This window comes from Dufourea novaeangliae, unplaced genomic scaffold (assembly GCF_001272555.1).
Source record: "Dufourea novaeangliae isolate 0120121106 unplaced genomic scaffold, ASM127255v1 scaffold8, whole genome shotgun sequence".
Taxonomy (NCBI): Eukaryota; Metazoa; Arthropoda; class Insecta; order Hymenoptera; family Halictidae; genus Dufourea; species Dufourea novaeangliae.
Window position 1 is genome coordinate 4,260,462 of NW_015373923.1, and position 22,500 is coordinate 4,282,961.

General features: G+C 48.0%; 1 protein-coding gene across 1 annotated transcript in view; it reads left to right on the forward strand.

Annotated features, from left to right (window-relative positions):
- LOC107194586 (nephrin-like) overlaps positions 1 to 22,500 on the forward strand; it is a 157,403-nt gene that overhangs the window by 79,294 nt on the left and 55,609 nt on the right. Inside the window, exon 3 of the mRNA XM_015584228.1 lies at positions 17,057 to 17,268. Within this exon, the coding sequence (XP_015439714.1) occupies positions 17,057 to 17,268 (212 nt within the window). The remainder of the gene's footprint in view (positions 1 to 17,056; positions 17,269 to 22,500) is intronic.

Sequence of the window (22,500 nt, forward strand, 5' to 3'; positions counted from 1 at the left end):
ACGTTTCCTCCGAGGGAATACTTTTTCGAGGCTGGAAAAATGGGTGGCGTGAGTCTGCGGAAGGAAGAGGAACTGGTCGATAGGGGGATCCCTTTGTCCGGTGATCAACATCAAGGGTAAAGAATAAGGAGAGACCTATATGTACAGTCCGTAATATAGTCTGTACAATCGGAAGACCCTATAGTTCGTGTGCGGGGCTACGTGTCCGAGACGCTCCGCCATTTATTGTCCACGTGGATATCACGGAGAAGTTATCATCCTCACGGACAATATCTATCCTTCTGTCTTTTATCGACTGCCCGATCGATTCTGGCCTGATTGCGACACCATCACTGTCATACGTGACGCCTCGTGCGATGAGGTTCCGTGAGACTGTGTACGTCCTACGTTTGTGGATGAAGCCGTACGAATCAGCCGAGAGTTCTCCATGAATCGACGGAACAGGGAAACGAAATACGTAACGTACATGTACCCTATCGCGTAAGCTGCACCGTGCTACTTAGCGGTCCGTAACCGAAAAAGAATAAACTCGGCGACATCCGGAGAAATACCAAAGAGAATGTTTGTTCGTTTGCCAAAGTCACGAAAATCGACGCGAAGATGACGATATCGTAACGCTGAAATCAAATCTAGCCTCACGTACGCTGGGCCCGTTTTAATACGGTTCGGCCATTCGACGTCGAAGAATCCTTTTCCTTGGAAGCTGGACGACGTCCAGCCTCGAGCCGAGGACGTCCACTAGGAGCGGACGTGCCTCGCCGTAATTCAAGCGGATAAGAGAGAAGGTGGTCCCGGGTCCTGGGGTCTCGGTTCGGGCTCCAAAGTCCACAAGGAGCCCGGTACACAGAGGACGCGAATGAGAAAGCCGTGTAAAAAGGATCCCGGGGATTAAGATGACAGGGGGCCGCGATGGAGCACGGCTGGCCACGAACGTGATTCCTATTGGAGTCGGTAGGTATACTTCTTGGAAGAACCGGCGGCAGCCACTTAACTCCTTCGAGAATCGATCCTTCTCAAGGTAAACTGTATGCCGGACGTGACGTACTTGGTTCGAGCCCACTTTCGTACAGTCCGGGTACCATTCCGATCATCGTTTCTTCCCCGCGAATCAAACGAACCCGATGGAATTCAACTGTCGATCTCACTGAACGATATCCAGCAAATAAAACGATAATATCTGACGGTGTTCTCGATCGAGTCTCACCTCTAGAAGACAACGAAACGAAAATTATTAGTTCTGTTCGAACGACACCCGGTTGTTCTTGATATTTCTGATCCTATCAAAAGTTCAAGGTCGAAGGAACACAGCAGCGTAAACGAGAAGCACCTAAATGGTGGTTCTCGCGGTGGCTGGGGAACGCAACGCGAATGAAATTTTTGAACACAGTGTGCTTAATCGGAGCGCAGATTCGCGCGATCGTAACAAGAATTGCAGGGTGAGTTCGAGGCCCAGGTATCGGACGATAAGCCGACTGGGTTGGATTGGCCGGTAAGGGAGAGCGGGAGGGGGCGAGTAGCGATGGTGGATGAATCGAAGGGTGAGGGTTGCGGGAGAGGGTGAGACGGAGGAATAGGGAACGGGTGGAATAGCTGCCGGCAATTATAACGTTGTACGAGGCCCGAGCAGTAAATAATGGGTTTTGGGCTTGTCCGGTATTCAGCCAGAGCGTCAATCACCCTCAATCAGTTAGCGGGCTGGCTGCGACCTAAATCAGAGGGCGCGAGAGAGGGAGGCTGGCGAACGAGAATACGCCCGAGAGATCGAGATAAACGTGAAAGGACAGAGGGACGGACGAAGTGGTTGATATCGGTGCCGGTGAGCGTCAGTCGATAAAGCCTGGATGACAAAGAGGGAAAAGCGGCGAGAAGACAGCCCGAAGGATGATTGAAAGGATGGAAGAGCCGGGAGACGGTGAGAGCCCAGTGCGTTCCCGTGGATATCGTCGGGTCGTTTCGATGTTTCGTTGTATAGCAGGTGAACGTAGACAAGCCGTGCCTGCGTCGAGGATATTCGCCCCGGGAAAATTACATTGAGTCGAAACGCTGCCAGGGACGTGGACCAATAAATTTGATGCATTGAAAATTCGACAACGGGTTGCCGTCCGGTTAATTGCGAGTTCGAAGCTGACCAATTAATTAGCACGAGGCGAGTACCTCCCACTCCCTCCCACGTTCGTGAAACACGGCGTGTTCCATCGTCGTTGTCCCTCGTCCGTCTAATCTCCGGCCGAAATTGTGTGAGCTACGAGCGGATCGCATCTGGCGAACGAGACCGTACGAATTGGACCTCTATCGAGCTTGTCTACCAAAACACGCGCGTTATCATTAGTCTCGGCGTATTGAATACCCGCGGCCGGGGGTGGCAGGACCTAGCTCCCTGCCCGTTCGACAATTGAGAAAGTTGTCGCGTCGCGTCGGACGGGGCAAAGGGCAGCCTCGATTCTCTGCAGCACGTCGCGCGTCGCACAATGCTTGTTGTTATCGGCGACGCAGTTTCTGTCCCGAAAATGGAAGACGTCGATGGATATTGGAGACTAGAAAGACTCGACGCCTCTGCCCGTTTCCGGGGCCAAACAGAGAACCGTTCGTCGAGCCGGTTCGTTGTCAACTTGGAGACGTTTAGCTGAATTAGTTGCGACTCGACGGAATTCCGTTTATCTTGCTTGAAAGCGAATTCAAACTTCCCCGGGTCCAGAGCAAGCACAGATCCACCCGTCGGCTTACGAAACACTCTCGTGTATGAAATTTCACGCATTATTGAGACGCGTTCTGAATTTCCGTCGGAGAAAATCGTATTCGTCGCGCATCGATGGAACAGTCGTGCAATGCGATTCGAGACCACGGACATCGAACCGGCCCGATGAGATACGTTTTATGTTTTTCGCAATTTTCCAAGATCCTTCACGAAAGATTCGTTTCGAAGCAAGACCGATCGCGTTGCCGGGCTTCTCTTCGCGAAGGCTTCCGACGGATTCATGCTGTTTATGCCGTTTCGTGTGGACTATTTCTCTGGTACATTGCCAGAGCTTCTTTTCGCGTCCGTTCAGACGTGGGATTTCCCTTTCGGAATCGCGTCGTTCGAAACACGGGGGCCGATCGTCCCTATCAAAGTGCGGTGTTTTTCGTAATAACGGCCGCGGATACGTCTTGCAACGTGTAATCAATAATATATATATATATATATATATTCAATAAACGGGGATAAGTCCCCATTAGTGTACAAAGGTATCAGTGCTGAAATAGTTACATAAATATACATATGTTTGTAGCGGACACGTCACTTTACACAATTTTATAAGCCGAATTTTTGAAACTTCATATGCTAGTACCAAAAAAATCTAGGCAAGTACAATAAGAGTTCGCAGTATCACATATGCGGTTTATTGGATCTGATTTAGCCATTGATGACTTATAACGATGTGGGAGAAAATTCTGTGTGAATCTGATCGGTCTCAGAGTTGGGAACATTGAATAAGGTTATGAATAGTCTTAAACAGGAAAAGAAATAAACCGAATAACGAATCGCGACGAACAGAAAACCCACAGCCAGCCATCGTTCGCGTAGATCGCTCGTACTTGCGCGATCCCCGTGTTTCGAATCGTCATAATAATTTCATTCCCGTACGGAAGATTCGATTTCGAGGAACGTCGGGCGCACTTACGGTACGTATGGTTCGACGCGAATACATTAAGGCCGAATTATTCGACGTAAAACAGCAGAACGTAAAAACGTTTGACGGACGAGACGAGACCGGGTTGGAGCTTTTAAAAGCTCTCTTTAATCCCCCAGTCTCGGCTGACCCCTGCGCTCCATCGATTTTCATCGACTTTTACGCTGCGCGTATCCGTTCCCGCCTAACAGCGTTTCGTTTCACAGCTCGATCGGTCCCTGCATAAATCCGAATCCGATTGCCCGGATACACCGATCCGTCGGGGTAAACTCGTTTCGCCTTTTTGATTCGGGGAAAAGTATTTTTCACTATCCGAGCTACACCAGGGAGGGGTCAGCCAGCTTTTGATCGCGGACGAGTTTAAATTCGTTTCGGATATTACTCGGCACGGTTCGCGAGATCGTTGCCTCGAGCCTTCTCTACGATAGTAACGTAAGCGAGATATCCGATAACGTAAAATACATTTGTCGAGCTGGAATCGCGTAATTCATACATCCTACGGAACATTACGCGATAATAGCTTCGGACTGTAAATTATTTCCCCGTGTAATCCGCGAAACCGCGTACCTATAGATTAACCATACTCGATGATTTCGCTCTCGAATCGGGGAACGTTTAGATTCAAATGCCCTCTAACGAGATCGAATCCGCGACTCCTCCCGGTTCCCGTGGAGATTTCCAAACCTAATCGCGTATCGTCGGATTTGTGGAAAGAGCGACGCCAGGCGTCATTTTGTGCGTTCAAAAAACGAATCGTGGTAGATATATATCAAAAGAGTCTCGTTCGAATCATCGTTGTCCAATTTATCTCTTTTCAAATGGAATCGTATATGGTATCCCAGCCGGCGCAACGGTGGAATGGAGGGAGGTGACTGATAGAAGTCAAACCAGGGGGTCGAATCCCGTCGAAGACACGATTTCGTTCGGCGTGCTCCATTATCGATTCTCGTTACCGTGTGTTCTCGTCGCGCACCTGTTTCGTTTCCATCGGAAAGCCCCGTCGAATCTTTTTCCGTCGTTGTTCGCCTCCTTTTAGAACAACCATTCCTCCAGGGTGCCAGACAGACTCCGTGCAAGAATGAGCCAGCACCGCGGCTGGCATTTTTACATTTGCATGTAAATAAGCTGGAATCGGAAGGGGAATCTATGCGCACCGCCGACTTACGTATCCCCACGCGCCTGTGTACTCGTAGAGAAAACCCAACGGAACACGTTTCGACTGTAACGAGCGCAATTATTTCTCCGAAGGATTCCCGATACACGGTCTCCTCCCTGGAAGAAAATATAACAATTCTATCTTCGGAATTTCCAGACGTTCGAAGAGCCTTCGATACCGATCGACTAGATCCGACGAGATCGTACGTCTACCGCGAAATTATCGGGAGGACGAGTAGTACATACGTACGTATGTAATAAGGTCGTACGAGAGCACGAATTACGCGAGCACGTAACTACACAACAATTCACGTAACGCGGCCAACGGCGGCGCGACGGAGCATAAAGGTATTCGGGTGTGCATCGATCGGCGACGAACGTGTAGGACGGACAAACGTCTCTGTTATCACGTTTCTAGGTTCCCCTCGACCGAATCCACCGAGCGTAGAGTACGCCCCTCTAATCGAGCTCCGGGCAGACTCGACAACTTTCCTCGTGTTGTCGTTGCACCTGCAGCTCTTCCCTTCGTTCCTTGGCCCCGTAACTTTCCGCGAGAACGACCCCGTTTTGCTTTTCGCGCGTCCCCGGCATGTCAGCTGGGTAGCTAGTTCGCTAGCTATGCTCGAAGGGAGAAATTTTTCTAGTATCCTCTAAGTAGAAGAGAAAGAAGCGACCCGAAGGGTAAGTGCACGAGAGGGAAAGCTGATTTGGTTATTACACGGCACCTAGGGAGGATACGTCGCGGATAATGCGATAATACTGGACGTAAACGGTCGATGGCACACGTCGAGGAAGCGCGTCCTCGAATTTACCGTCTCTGTTATCGCGCGCCATGCTCCTCTCCTCCCGAATTACGCCACGGTCCCTTTAATCGAGCCCGAAGCGAGTTGCAGCCACCGTCGTCCGTCGCGTCTTCGCCGCGCGGGACGCCTCTTAGATTAGTCGTGGCGAGTAACGCGGTCGTTGGCTCTCGGATGGAAATCGAGGCTGGTCCGAGCTCGTTGATCGTTTACCTCGTGAACACTGCTTTCGACGGAATTCGTGTAGCACACGGTCGTGGCGGAGAGCCGGCTGAATATTAGAGGCCGCGCGGTCTCCAAGAAACGTTCCGTGAAACTGTTCGGTTTCACGAGGGAAAGGAAGTGCACGCGAGGGATGTAGTCGTGGGTCGTGATGGCATGATTTCCCAGCGAGCCGATAAGCTTGCGTTCGCCGGGACGGCGCACAGTGGACTTGGAACCCCGAAAAAGTGGACAAAAGTCAAGATTTCATCGGATGTTTATGAATACTTTTGTGATCAAGGGTTTTTCAGGTTCTTGATAAGTAGACTGCGAATTTTTATGCAAAACGAAACTTTTTTAAAGTAATTCGTAAAGGCTGGAGCAAATGTAGGAATTTAGTTTTTCTCTTAAGTGGCTTATTGGGTTCAAAATAAAGTAGAAAACTTGTTGGATCCAATGAAAGTTATCTCTTTTATTGTATTTCACAGAGCCCTATAAATGCATAAAATCCGCAGTCTGTTGATAACGAATTTGACACCAAATATTCAGATTTCAAGATGGCGGATTCAAAACAATAGTCTGGAAAGCGATTTATTGTGGCCAAGATTAAAAACACTTTTATGTCTATTTTTTGTCAACAAATGTATGGTTTATGTAGCTAATACAACTAAAGTACGATAAGCAACATAAAAAAATAACGAAATATATATTTATATATAGATAAAAATATAATTGAGATAAATGTTTTAATATAGGAAAACTTTCTGGCTCAGTCCGCTTCTTTCAAATGGCTCTTCAAGCGACTTTACAGCTACACGCATCAAGGACGCTAAAAAACGTCGAGCGTCTACTTATTAAAATCTGAACAGAGTTAAAAATTGCAGGAGATTGCACTTGAAGTTTACATTGTTCAGAATTGTATAAGCTTTCATGTAAAGAAAACCCCACGTTAACCACTTGTAAACATTTTCTTACAAGCGTTCTCAAAGTTTAAATTGTTATAAACTTTGCACTCCTTGTACATGGATTAAAAAAAGGTACAAATAACTGAAATATACTTGCCTAGAGAACAATATAATAAAAAACCTGTATTTTGGATTTGAAGCTTTGGAGGGTTGTAAATTCATGGAAACAAACAGTCTTTCAAAGTATTAAACTTAAAAAATTGACTTTTGGCCAGTTTTTTGGATTTCCAACGTACTATGCCGCAGGAAGCGTAGATTTAAATTCGTGATTCTCGTTAGACATGGAGAAAACTCTCTCTCGAGGCTGAGACACGCCGCGTGCGTGAATCCAGCTCCCCTCCGTGAATGGATCGCGGGCACACAATTTAAGCGAATTGGTACCGTGCAACCCTCCTTCGCCCGCGCATGTAAATAGGTTTTAATATACCGACGCGTCGTAGTTGTACACCAACGCTCTCCGGTTCCCGGCTGTAAATTTCGAGCGTTTAACCTCCGAGAGGGTTTGAATCGTTGAAGGGGTTCTCTCTCCTGCCATGCGAAAGGAACGAGAACGATGAGAGTGACTCGTCAAAATTTAAACTCTTCGGTGAACAATGGTCGGCTCCATGGGGCGTTATTTGCGTTAATCAAACGGTTCTCGCGTGGCTATTAGCATCTCGTATCTAATCGGACAAAAAACAGCGGGAAGTGCCGGTCAGCTGGTCGACGATGCGCGTCCACGGGAAATTGACCGGGTTACGTGAAAAGAATTCTCGTCGGCGGTGTTAGCGAGCGAGTTTCAACGTCTCCACTGGCAAGTTACGATTTCATCCGCAATGCTAATGAACAGAAGGCGGTCTCTAGTAAATAAATTAAGCCCCGCGGACCCAGCAGAGATATAAAAATGTGACCGTGGACGGGTGTGTCCCAGTGGAGAGGGGTTCCGCGGTTTTTTCGTTACCTTTTTGCTTTTTTTTTGTTGAAAAAAAAAACGCGGCCGTAGAAAACGGCGAAAGGGATGTTGAACGTATTCCATGAGAAATTACGAAAAATAATCCCCGAAAATTATCATGAGAATAGCCCCGCGGCTGTGCACGGAGGTCTACCCGAACAACAATGCCGTCTGGTCCCATCTGCATAACAATGTTTAGCCGTGAAAACAAAGCTCGATGACGTACCGCGCCACCGCCGACAGGAAAGGTGATATATTATTAACTAGACCGTGCTTTTCGACAGACTCGTCGAATTGAAGCTCGATGCGCCGAGTAATCGTTCCAGTCCCTGGCACGGAACATTCTCCCCCTGTTCTATCGTTCCGTGAAAAAAAAAAGATCTCGTCTTTGTCGGAAAAACTAGAGGGAGTCTGTTCTTCGTTCTGTACCTATGTATACGATTGGCAAGTGTTCGAAACCGCACGACTACCGATTCACCTGGTCTTTGCTGCTTGAAAGTTTCCTATCGTATCGTTCCGATGGTCGATAATTTCGAGAACGGTTGAAAGCTCGAAAAAATATACGATGCGGCAACCAGCGGTATAAGAGGTCTTGCCAGAATCGCGTGGAAGTGCGTGATGCACTTCGTTGGCGTGTTCGCGGGCAGTAACCCTAAATATTAACACAGGCCCGAACCGGGCGAATTGCACCGCATTACCATCGGCCACCCTGCTCAGCCATTACCGTGGAAATATTGAATTTCGTTATCGACCCGAAATTATCAGGCCGAAACCCACCTCTAAGGACAAGTATTATCGAGCCTCGGAACGCTGAGAGTTCTTCGGAAGCGATCGGGATCGCTATCGCGATTGCGACTACACTGGAAACGAAACGGAACGGTGAGAGTCGAGGGAAGGGAAACGCGTTCCTGTAACGCTACTCTTTGGTTTATCGAAGGGCCGATAAATTCTTTACGAACGCTCTCGAGACTCGAAAATAACATTGCACGAAGAAACAAGGGGCAACGGGTGGGGGTGGCTCGAGTAACGCGAATCCAAGGGAAACCATTATCTACGAGCATTCCGACGCGTAAGACGTAACAACAGAGGGAACGATCACCCAACGAAACTTCTCCTCCCGCCCAAGATCGTGACTGTCTTATCGACGCTCTCGTCAACGAGCAAGCCCCCGTATTTCACCGCGTGTCGTCGGAGCTTTTCGACGACGAACAGCTTCGGATTCAATTTATGAGCTTTCCTTCTCCCAGGTGCTCGCGTCGGACCGGGAAGACGGTTTTTCATGTAATGGAGCACACGTGTCGCGCGCACCACGGCTCCAGATATTCCGGAATTTCTTAGAGGCGAAGCGACAAACGGAAGCTACGAGATGGCTGATGAGGAACAAGAGAATGGCTCGAGCTCTAGGTGTAGTCAGACCACAATTCTACGCCGTGATACCGTCGCGGAATACTCGGCGCAGCTTCTATATCTGCTTCGTCGAACTCGCGTATTGTTATTTCCCTTTGTCGACTCCCACCGACGACGCGACACGACGCGACACAACCTCGTGAGTAAGTAGCACCGAACGCGTGCACACGCGTTGCCGATATTCCGTCCTCGATACGTTTTTCGAACGCGGAACATTTACTGGAACAGGCACGGGAACCATAGGAGGTCTTAATTACGCGTTTAAGAGAAAACGCACGTGTGTATGTGCCCAATGATACACGGCCGTAGTTATGTTTCCGAGTCGACAGCGTGCCCGTTCGCTACGTCAGTGAATCAACGCTGCACAAACGTCTTCGTTCGAACGAAGGAACACGGTTAAGGAAGTGGCAACGACGCCGTTCGACTTCCAAATTCATCTGGTTGTAAACGAACAACAGGGGAATGAAAAAGAATAGAAAGTCGAGTGAATCCAACAGAGCTGTCGAACCCGCATAGCGCTGTAATGAATGCGGCCCTTGAATCGTAAACTTCTTTAAACAATTCAGATTTTTTTAAAATTTCTGGACGAAAAGAAGTGAAATATTATTATGCTACGATATTTTTGCTTATCTGTCGTGGTGGATATTATAATTGTACATTATTTAGTAACATTTTTTGCTTGAGGGGCTATCCTAGTGTGACGTGATAATAAGGCAATTTTTGAGAATTTTTTAAAGAAAAACTATTGAACTTATCGATTTGAATAATATTATACAAGAGAGCCAAAAGGTTGGAGTTCCCTGAAATAGAAGAAGTAAAAAGCTATAGGCAAGAAGCACTCTGCCAGCAGTAGTACGTCACCATACCGTCACCCGCAACTATGCGTGTGTCCCGTTCCGATACGCCTGACTGTATGTCGTTATTTCTACTGAAATCCGTCGTACTATCCGTGAGCAGGACCATGCGCGCGCTCGCGGCCACGCTGCTGCCCCGGAAATATTCACCGAAACCAACTTCCATTTCGACGAGACTCATTGTCGCCGACAGCACGGACGTGAAAACAAATAGCAATCGTTGGAATACGAGTTAACGTATACAAACGTTCTCGTCATTCCTGCCTCGACGGAACGCTATGTCCGACCCCTGGCTGGACAGAATTCGTCGTGGTGCTACGATAATGGAAAAAAATAAAAAAATAAAAAAACACGACAGAGAAAAAGAGAAGATCTCCGTGTATGTACATTTGCCGAGAATCCATCAAGTATTTCGTACTCTTCCCGTCCCCTTTCGGGAACGATGTATGCGTTTCAGAGCCGTAATCTTAAAATGGCGATTCCGAGCTTGTCCCTCCTCCGCTGGACACAGCTGCGCGAGCGCCTTTTACGATCGCTTTTTAATCCCGACCGTAGTCGAACGGGAAGTCTCGAGCGCAATGAAAAGCAGCAGGGAACCGGCTATCCGTGCGCAGTGCCCGGTGAAATTAATTCGAGGCCCCGTGAAACTGTTCGCCGACCCGTGCCGGTGTCTCGACGGTTTTACGTCGCGCAAAGCTGCGCTTAGAGAGGATACGGCGCCCCTATAAGAGGCGCGAATTCGTTTCCTCGCCGCGGCACAACGCGCGACAGCCTGCCACGTCGTGTCGCATTAACGTCGAACTTTCCCGCGACCCGGAGCACCGACCCGATTCGGTGCCTGGCGACGTACCGTGTTATCGGCGCGCTTAAATCTCCACGTTCAATTTTTGCGCTCGTAATCGCGCTCGTAATACGGCCGGCCGTCGCGAAGCAATACCTCCACTTATTCGGCACGACATTCGACCCCCTTCCATCACGAACTTACCTCTCTCGTCTTGTGCCTTCGTTCGTCTACCGACCGACGGTTTCGATCTGTAATTTTAGAAAGACTTTTACGGTCGCCGATTAATCGTGCTCGTCAAATTTCGGAATAGACGTCGACGCGTCTCTGCGAATGAAAGTTTAACTCCACGGTCCAAGTGGAGAGAACGAAGTCGACCGAGAAATCCGTGGCTTTACTTTCCGGTTCCGGCGCAACAAGCGCGTAGTCGGGAACCTAGCGAGACGCTGGAATAACGAGCCTGTGTGTATTCCGACGTTATTTCAACCTTTGCCACCGTCCGTATATCATTCTTACGCGACCGACTTTCTGGATAAAAAATGAACGCGCAGACACCGAAACAAGGATATCGGTGCGTCTGTATGCGTGTTGCGTGTCGCGCTGCTAACGGAATGGAAATTACCCTCGGCAATTTTAATCGTTCGCCCGTAATCGTTTTTCTTTTTGTTTTTTTTTTTTCGACGAAGTTTCAAGGATTTACCTACCGTACGCGAGACTGTTTAGTCGAATCCCTGAGGACCAACGAAGGATCATCCGGCTCTCTAAAGATTCTCAACGTCCTCCGTGATTCTCGTAGACAACCGTCGTTGGTACGCCAGGTTTATTTTACGGATTAGGAGGAAAGTCTGCGCGCGGGTCAAGAAGTAGACTACTAAAGAGACGTTAGTGAATTCTGTCTCGCCGTTCGTTCGGCTTTTGTCCGTAAGAAGGAAATATTCCGGTGGCTTTTACGCGCGGCAGGATGTTGTTCCCGACGAGTCGGAATAGAAAAATGGCGGTCGTAAAACGAAGAGAGGCGTACGCGCGGGTAGTGAAATAGAGACGGAAGTTCGCGACGCGGAAACGCGTCCGACCACGGTCGGGTAAATGCATAAATTTATAAGCCTCGAAGACGTGTTCGAGGAGCAACGCGGGACGCTCGGTTCTGCGGCTGGAACAACTGCACGAGAACGTCGACGAAATTAGCGTGGTCATAAATAAACAGATATACAATATTCTTGAAGGAAACGTGAGCAGAGTAAATGGTGGATGGTCTCCATTTATTTCGCCGCTACTTATCCTATGCCCGGAGGACATGCATCATTTTTACGAGGGGGAACGCGAACCGCTGGGAAACCGCGGAAAGTCGAGGAAAAAGGAGAAGCGTGTCGGTAAAGCTTGCGGATGGAAAGCAACGTAAATGGGGCGAAATACTTGAATAAAAAACAAACGAACGTACGAACGAACGAACGACGAAAGAAAGAGGAACGTTCACGCGTTCCTGGCAATTATGTACGCCGTGTGTTGCACGCAAACCGAATCGTTTCACGCCGATAATTCATTTGGACACGTCCGACACGGTAACTACTCGCCTTGGTTCGAACGTGAATTCGACATTCTCGAAATAGATCCGTTGGTCGTACGACCGAGAAAAATGAAGCGATAAAACCGTTCCGTTTGAAGCCAGCCGTGAATTAACAATATCGCCGAGCCTCGGTATTATAACCGATCGACTCGATAACTCCGGTTACGGTGGACGTTCGTTATCGTTCGGTTTCCAGAGCAACCTGTTCGCCACAAAGGCGACGTAGACCGAACTAACGAGCAAAACGTTGAGAAGTACGGGTCGTAAAATGGCCACGGATGGCGTGGCGGACCACCACCACGGGTCCGAGCTGCATATATTTCTGCCGTCGCTATTTACCCTTCGCCCGGAGAGCGTGTATCACTTTTACGAGGACAGGGCCGAACGGAACGGGCGGGTGGGGTCCTAACGGCGAAGAAGGAAAAGAGCGAGAGGTGCCGAAAGGGGTCAAGCGGATCGGGAAGGAGATCTGAAGAGAAAGAGGTCGCGAAGATGGTGGAGCGCGAATGAGACGAAATATTGGAAGGTGGGCTGCGCGGCGAGATAAAACGTTTCATAAAACAGACATCGATTCCGTATTACTCGGCGACGCTTCGACGTGGATCGAGCAGTCCGCTGCAGAGATCCTCTCGGGCCAACGGCTGAAAGGAGGTCTGTGTCGACGATAGGTGCCTGCGAAAGAAAGATACGCGATCCCTTACCGCGTTCGATGGTGTATAACTTAATAATACGAAATAAACGTTAGCGAAACAGTTTCGAATTACAGAGAACACGGATAATCTACCTCTATGCTATATACCTCTAGATTTGATCATACCGACTTCATCACCGGATTATCAAACTTAGCTAAGAAATTCGATAACAACATAAATTTCTTTGGCAACTCGACATCATCTTTTAAATCAAATGTACAGAAAGCTCTCCGAGTCGGGTTAAACATTTAAGCAACTTGTAAGATTAATTATATATACTGTGACACGTGGCAACCCGTTTATAAATAAATAAATAAATAAATAATCTAGTCATCGTTCGCGCTATCGAACGAATCCTACCCGGATGGAAAATCAAGCAAGCGAGGACACGTTATCGTTACTTTACCAAAATCTTCCCGAAAGGAAACGTACACTCGACGAGTGGGAGTGGATTTGTCGCGAAAACGTTCGCGTTTAATTATTTATACGTCGTGCACGTTGGTATACTACGTAACTATAATACATACGTGCGATCCAGCCGGTTTCACGGACGCGAGATGTCCCGACCCCGAAGATTTACCGACTACGCGACGCCGAGTAAAATAATAATAATTTTGCGAGGAAAATACGCGATAGACTCTATTAAAGTATCTCGACGAATGTTTCGAGTTCAGCTTGCCTCGAGCATCGATTCAACGGAGATCAAAAATATCGTGTTTACGATGTCCTTTTTGATACGCGTTCCCTCCAACTTTATTGTTATTGCGTCCACAGGGGATGTTCTCCATAAATCTGTCTACTTTCGTCGCTTGTATGGAATCATTTTCGTTCGATCGTACTATTACTTACCTGCATAAATATATGTATACAATTGCTCAGACATTTTTCTACTATTCCACAGTTTAACGGTCGCTGAAACTCTCTCGGCCTTTCAACCATGACCGGAACGAATCGATTTGTTGTAAAACCCGAGAGAGTTCCGTCGAATAGTTGTCGACAATTAATGAACCTCGTTGGATTGGATTCCGCGATTTAACGTGGACGTTTTGTAATTTCGAGTTTCACTACGATGAAGCACGATTCGCGCGGCAAACTTCCACTGCTGCGGAAACTTTTAAATCTCTCGCGATTTCGTTCGTTCGACGAAAGCCGGAACGACGTTTCCGATTGTTCCTTAGGAAAGCTCGGACATCGTGGGACACGCGTCAATCGAACTCATTTCCCTCTTCAATTATAAATATATTCCGGCGTCGGATCGGATAGAAAGGCCAGCCAGCCGCGCATAGGAAAATGGATCCGCGAACTTTAGTTAATTTTATAGACCGTCGAGAAGGCCGTGTCGTAAGTACGAAGAATCGCAATACCGCGTAATTACGGCATAGCGCGCGTTATACGGCACCGGCTAATGCTACATAATTATGGCGCATTAAGCCTTCGTTCCATAACAGTATTTCACTTGACATTTTCTTCTTTTTTTTCTTCTTCGCCCGGTTCGTTTTCTTTTTTTTTTTTTTTTTTTTTTTTTTTTCCCCCGGGTTTTTTTTTTTTTTTTTTTTTTTTTTTTTTTTTTTATCGCCAGCCATAACACGGGCACCGATCCAGACGTTTTTAGCGACGGTATTCGTTAATGAATATCGCAGAGCGGAATTTTCCCGGCCGCGGTTTAACGTCGCTTCGCGCGGCTATTTGAAAATTTCATTGAATTTCCAAGACGAAGTATTACCGGCAGCTAACCAGCGTAATTGCAGAATTTCATCCGGAACTGAAAACGTCTAACGCCTCGAGCGTGACGTTGGCGAATAAAATTTGAATAAAAAATCACGGTACGATCGCCGGGATAAAGTGTAAGCGGCGTGTTGCCTAATCTCCAGTCGGCGATTGTAAATTTTTCCGCGTGAATTAACGATGAGACGGCGTTTCTCTAAGAAAACTGGGGGAACGCGCGGCGGGGCCAATTTCAGCCACGTTTTAATCCCCCTCTCCTCTCCCAACCGACGATACACAACGGCCACAGGGGTTCATCAATCTCCGTCGTTTTAACCGACCTATCCCACCGCCTTCCATCCTGCATCATTTATATCGCGATCCGCTTCCGCCTTGTATGCACTACTGTCACCCATCGCTGCTCCCGTCGCTGTTGGGCCACTCCACCGGAAAAATTTCATCGAATACCGGCCGGCTAAAAAATGACGCTCGAGAGACGTTTACCGTGTCAACGAGTACATTAACGATCGTGTGCTCGTCGTCGAATTTGTTGCTTGTCTCGTCACGCGTCGGACGATAAATTCGCCCACGGAACGAGCCTATTATTTACGGCTGTAATCTGTTACGGGCCAGTCGTGTTGGTTGTTTTTTCTTCGAATTCGAAACGAGAACGGGATACCGATTCGCGTACGAAATATCGGATAATAGGGCTTCGATTTAATTGCGTTATCTCGGCCCGTTCGCTCGCCGCACGCCCGTCCGGCGATAATTATTCCATCGATTCGAAATAATTATATTCTCTAGTAGACGAGCCCGGAAAGCTCTCCCTGACCGTGGTGGTGGTGTGGCGAGGCAAGGTCGTGCCACCGGCGATTCGACGAGTCCCGGTGACAAAGACTTTTTCGAGCAACCTCCTCTAGGTTCCCCTCTGTTTGTCGGCCCCTTACAATGAAACCTCGGCGCTCCGCTCGAATTTCATTGGCCGGAAATTGCGATCGTTTCCTACATACATATCGAATACCGCGGCCCCGTTCCGCGAATTCTTCGGATTCCTGGCGCGAGTCGGGGGCGTCCCAGCGAAGAAAAAAAAAAGCGGAAGGACCGGATCGAGGATCGGGAGAAGGAGGAGTAACCGAAACGACAAAGACAAAGCGGGGGAAAGCAAGAAGTTTCCACGGAAGTCTCCGGGAATGCGAACAATGGATATCGGAGTATCTCTTTTCCGTCTCCCCGAAACTCCCCCAGGTTGCTTCTCATCGAACGCCAGCTCGTACGGTCTACTATGAAGGGGCGGGCGGGAAATGGTTATTCCGGAACCGATCAACCGACGGAATTTTCGCTCTGCTCTTTGTATTTTTATTAGCTTCTGGATTAAAGTGAAATTACCTGCGATTCGAGTATTATCGATCGCGTCCGATTGGAACTGGATGCATGCGCGTAATAACGTTTATTGCATTTACAAACACTGAAACCGTCCTATTTACGAAATACAACCAGGTTCGAACCTTCCCCGCCATGGTATTCCGTTAAATATGGTGAATTACATTTATATCCCGTTAACCGGGCACGGAACAAGCTATTCGATGCGTTCGGCTAATCCTTCGGGGGTGTTTTCGCTGCTCGGACGACTTTTAGAAATAACTTTCTTAATTTCAGACTTTTCATTATATTTCTCATTGTATGCATTTATTTCCCATTTTAATCTCGTCAAAAAGTTCAACATTTGGTCGACAGTCGGAAATCGGAACAAAGAGTCATAAACACTGCTGTACCCTTCGGTCAACTTAATGAGTTGCACGTGTACACGTCGCTCTGAAGGAAAGGTTTCTTCCCCCACGACATCCTAGAAAAGCCAACGGATTTCTCCTCCTTCAGGGCAACCAATCAACGGACAGTATTTAGCAACCGCCTTCGCCAATCAGGCAAAATGCATATTTTCGTTGCTTTTCAAGTTCGTCTAAAAGTCAGTCTACCAGCAACAGCTGAAGAGTGATCATTCATCTGTCAATAATTGTATCAATAATTTGTTTATTTATTATCATTAATTCCACATACACTGTTTCCGTTGTACCTCATTAAAAACTACTATCCTTATTACGTTAATTCCTCTTAAGAATCGCGGAATTTCGGTGTCGATAACGATCATAACGGAGATTTACGACCTCCGTTGACTACCACAGTTTCATCGCGAGTTCGCGCGCAAAAAGGAGGTGACAGCAAGAACTGCGAATCGGTTCCATCGTTCGAATAATCGTCGAATAGGACCGGTACAATTCTGTTCTAACCTTGCTTGATAATATTTAACGGGTGTGATTCGTTCGTCTGTTACAGGATCGATGCCCGAGAGAAATCGGTCACCAAAGCGCAACACTCTTCAGACTCCGGCGTGTTCGGGCCTCGAGCGTATTTCCGGACCGCGTTCCCGAGCCCCGCGGTTCTGGTGATCGAGGACATCAAGAGGCACGACGCGGCCACTTACAGGTGCAGAGTGGACTTCCGAAAGGGGCAGACCCGTAGCTTTCGCTACAACCTGACCGTGATCGGTAAGTACGCTTGCGTAAACGGATACGATTTTGTGGGATCGCGTGCGATCGTCGTCGAAACGACGGGTTTATTATTTTCCTCTCGACAGAGAAAACGAGCGACGAATGGTAGAAGTGTTTAGTCGGGATCAAAGCGACGCTGTTAGGTGCCTCTGAAAAAAAAAAAAGAAAAAGGAAAAACACGCGCTGTAATTTCTGGTGTCGAGCAAATTTAACGGCACGCTGAAAAGGACCCTCGAACGACGTATTAGCCTCTTCGGCGGCAGAGGTGGAAAAGGGTGGGCGGTGTCGGAAAAAAAATCGATGAACGGTCGGTCGGTGGTATCCACGCGTTCGAGGAAAGTGTGTTTCTTCGTTTTCGAGGATGAGAGCAAACGTTACGCCGGATAGTGGCTGCACAGCCGAGGGCCTGGAGCAGTCGGTCGATCGTAGAACGAGCGGAAGCTTGCCGCTAACGCGTTAGCATCCTTCTGTACTCGTAGATCCATTCCCTCGTTTCCATGGTACGCGTGCAAACACACGCTCGCTTGCCAGACTCGCGCGTCGCCTCGCCTTGCGTCGAGTCGTCGCCCCCCCCCCAGTCTGATCAAACAAATGGCGACTGTTGAAAAATGCATGAGCCAATCGAAGACGAGCCGAGCTACCCTGTTCCGTCCTGGGTCGGTCGTCCTTGTCTCGACGGTATCCGTTGCGTGGATACTCTATTGGCTCGTAGGGCTGTTTACGCTTTCTCGCTTAATCCCGAGAACGTGATCGCGAGTTAAAGACTTCTCGAGTGGTGGATCTTTCGAAATCATCTTGGCTGAAGGAGGACGAAACTCGAGGACATACCTTCGACGGCCCGTTTCTGTTCGTGGCACGCGATTAAACGAAACGAATTTTGTACGAAATGACGTGTGCCTGAAAATGGTTTATACAGACTCCTCTCGATTATCGTCCCGAACAAGGGTCCGCGCCGGGACAATAATCCTGTAGGCAGAACATCTTCAGACCCTCGTAAATTCGTTTTTTGCCTGAATTCCGAGCCTCGGCAACAAAGTATGCGCTTGACAGGTTCCACGGCCTCTACCGCCCAGTGGTGGGGATGACGTTTGGACAATAATCGTGTAGAACGAGCCAGATGATAATCGAGAGGAGTCTGTAAGTTCTTTATCGAATAAACATTTAGGTACATAGATACACAGAGTTCTCGAGATGAGTCCCAAACGCGAAAGAGTAGGTACATGGTTGCCGGTCGCGATGCTGGATCTTTACTGGGCGACAATCGATCGTAAAATCCACGAGGTGCCGAGGTTATAACATTCATGGGTGCTCTCGAAAGCAGTCGGTGGTGAAGTACGTTAGAATCGCAGGATCTTCCGTATAGCTCGGGGCAAGAATATAACCAGAAAAATCCTGGCCCCGATCCTTCGATACCGGAATCCATCTTTCGCGACAATCCCGCACCTTCTTCCGTTTCTAACCTATCGGTTAGAAGCCTTTCGTGGGGGATGGCGAGAGGCCGAGCAAGAGAAGAGCGATCGAAAAGGGAATAGAGGGGATAACGACGGAAACAGGAAGGGGATCGAAAGAGGCAGGAAAAGGCGAAAGTCGAGGGTGAGAACGGCATAAATGTCGCAGTGCAGGTCTCAGGAAGAGCTCCGGGGCTAACGTGGAATTGCTCGATCTTTATCTGTTCGCCGTTCCCGCGTCTTTCCCGCGAAGACTACGTGCACGCGTTGGTCCGAGCGCGAATTCCTCGACTATTTCCTACCGCAAAAACGCCTCGAGGGTAATGAATGGGGTAAGAAATGGACAGCGATATCCGTGTCGTAGTCGTCGTCGTTAGGCATTAGGCGTTTAGGCGTTTCCGGTCCGACTATCCGCTCGGCGTGGGCGACGAAAACGATTACACAGGCCACGGATGTAAAAAGGACAGGCGAGAGATTCCTGTCTCGTTTCGGGACTGAAATTTCCGAAGCAGGAAAGGAAGCGCGTTCCCTGCTTGCACGCGATATTCCAAAAAAGAGTCACGGTAGAAATTGGCCCCGGCTGGAGAACCGTCCGCTTTGAGCGAGGTATTTTCATCAGAGGAGATTGGTTCCCAAGAGTTCCTAGATTGCGTCCGTTCATTGGATTTTCCCTCGTAACCGGCAACCTTCCGCCGCGCCCCTGCCACGTCGGACCACCTTTTTATCGGTCATTTCCCTTTCTTTCATATCGCGCTCTCCCCTATTGCCGATGATGCTCGCCACCGATACGCGCCCGTACCCCCCTAGTCCTCCGACCACCGACTTCTTTCCCTCGGTCGAACGACTCGGAAACTTTGTTGCCGGACTAGATCTAAGTTCCCTTTCGCCCTCCTTCGAGGTTATTCTCAACGCAACGAGAGAGAGAGAGGAGGAGGAGAAGGAAGGTTTCTCGGTAGAGAAAACACGCGGTGTACTTTCGACCTTTGTTTCGGACGCTGAGAATCGTGCTTCGCCGACCATTTCTCTCTCTCCCTCGGTAGTCCACCCATGAAACCGAAACAACTCCATGAGCTCTGTGATTTTCTGATGTCCGCTCGAAAAAATAGCGGCCGGGAAGAGGGATTTAAGGGATCGACGGCTTCACGAGAGTTTAATGAATCGCTCGGAACAGATTCCCGGCACGTGAATCACGCGCGATATTAGTTTTCCGATTGCAGCCCGACGCGTGTCACCGTCGAGCTTTTATTCCCCGTTGCATGCGACGCGAAGATAGATACACGTGGCGAAGCCCCGATCGCGTCGATTCGTACGGAACACGACATATACAGGGTGTCTCGGCTAATTTGATCACCTCGAATAATGACCTAACGATACACTTTATGAAAATTTTTCTGGGTGGAGGCATTTCAGAGATTTCAAGGTCTTGATTTTTTTTAACAGATTGACCTATTTGTTGCACCATAGATCGGTAGAATATCATTTTATATTTATACGTCCTAAACCTAATGGTTAACAAGATATTTACAAAATAATCACTTTATTGAAATCGCTTGAATCGGCATCAATTCGAGCACCTACAACTTCCAGATAGTAAGTACGTATTAAAAATTATTATTAAGTTCCATGCCTCAAAATTTTCATAAGGTATACCGTTCAGTCATTATTCGAGGTGATCAAGTTAGCTGAGACACCCTCTATAGACGATCATCAACGAAACGCTTATTAGCTCGATGATATACGATTCGACGCTAATTACGCTTGTTCGTTACGTCGAACAAAGAGCAAGTTACATCTGTTCCTTTTGTCCACGAGAAAATTCGTTTCCCGGTGATGTTGCTGAAAAAAAGATGATGTTCGCAGTACAGAACACTCGGAGTAAAATAAACTTCAGCTCCGATATAGACTACCGTGCATAAGTGTTAGAACACCTAGTCGGTATAAAGGAAATGTGATGTTCCATAAAAATGATTCATCCGTAAAAATATATTTTAGGCCACTTTTATGACGTTATAGTAGCATAAACGTCGTCCATTAAACTTTAACCCCTTGCCCTATAACATCGAGTTAGACACATGCTGACGATTTCAAGATCGATTTAACCAAAAAGAATATTGTTCGGTTCGCTGGCATTAATATTTACCTTTTACAGTAAAAAGACAGTGGCGATAGGTACAAAATTCCTTTCATTTCAATTTTTACAGACGTAAAAATTGTAGGGCAAGGGGTTAATATCCCTCGAAGAATATTTATTTCAGAATTTCAGTAATGCCTTCGTAACATTTTCCTGTATATTTGATAAGTGTCCCAACTCTTATAAACGAGAGTGTATGTATGTATATGTAGGAGATAGCTAGAAAGAACGAGGAAAGCATGTCCTAACGATAAAAAGAACCATCCTTTCGCGAGTGTACCGCGCACGCCGAAATTAAATGGACCCGCGTATTCGACGTCGACGACGAGTGTCGGAGCGTAAACATTATCGATGAATCGGAACGGTGGAAAGAATGGACTGTGGATGTAATGCATCGACGATCGTGTGTTTTCTACGCGGTGGAAGAGAATCCGCAGTGACACCGCGGTAATGATGGTGGCAACAGAAACCACGGAAAGAGGAAAAGGGTAAGGGGGATAACAAAACGGGAGCTCGTCGCGGGAGAGGTGGAGCCACGGATTTTCAAGATCTTCTCCATTCCTCTCGTAGAAGCAGAGATGGAAAACCGTAAAAGATGGAAGCGAAGGCTGCGGCTGAAGTGGTCGGAAGGAAGAATAGAGATCTGCCCTCGTTAAGGAAATAATCCGCGGCTTAATTAAATACAGCGCAATTAGTTCAGCCTCTATACCTGGCTGTTGGCCGTGCTCGCGCGCGCACGCTCTGCTGATACAGAGTGCTACCACTGGACTGTAGTCTATGGAAGGATTCCTCCCGCGAGTATGAAGACTGTTGCGTGAAAAGTAGCGCACACAGAGAAATACCTCGGTTTTCCGAATGCGTAGGGGATCAAAGAATTTTTCTTCGTCTTTACGAGACTCTCGTGACAGATGGAAATCGCATTGTTACCTTAGAAGCAGTTTCTTTAAACGGAAATGTGTTATTTGAAAGAACGAAAGAAGTGTCTGTCTAACGGTGAGGGAAACACGAGGGCTGAACGAGCTTCGTTGACTTTCTTCGCGTCGTTGCGCTGGTGTATGCACCAACGCTTCCATATTTACCTCTAGCGACTCCCTCTGTCTCCGCCGCTAGAATCCCACTTACGCGTATTCACAATCGAGACGAGCTCGTGTCGCGGTTGCACGGGGACAAGAAAGAGACAGCGACGGGGGAAGGAGTCGAACAGATTAGACGGTCGAATTAGAATTTCAAAAATCCACGGGGAAGTTTCGGCGTTAACTCGAGTAAAAGTCGGTCGTCGGAAGAAGGAGGAGGGAACCGCGCATAGAAATGGACCGGGCTGGACAAACCCTGTCGTTAAGTTTTCCCTTAATTAACCTCCGTCTCTCTTTTGCTTCGTGTCTCTTCGTTTCCCAGCCGTTTCTTCTTCAATTCTGTCCTTCGCCCTTTCACCTACGGCCTTTCTTCCTCCTTCTGCGGTCGACCGTCACGCTGCTCTCTGTCACCGCGCTTGCTCTCTTTATCTATCTATCCCCATCTCTCTCAGTCTTCCTCGTTTCATCCCTTCCGACTATATTTCACCGTACCATCTCTTCCGGTTGCATTAGCGTTTCCCCTGGAAAATCTCTGTTCACGTTCGTCGCGCGGAAAATCGTCTCGACGTTTTTGCCC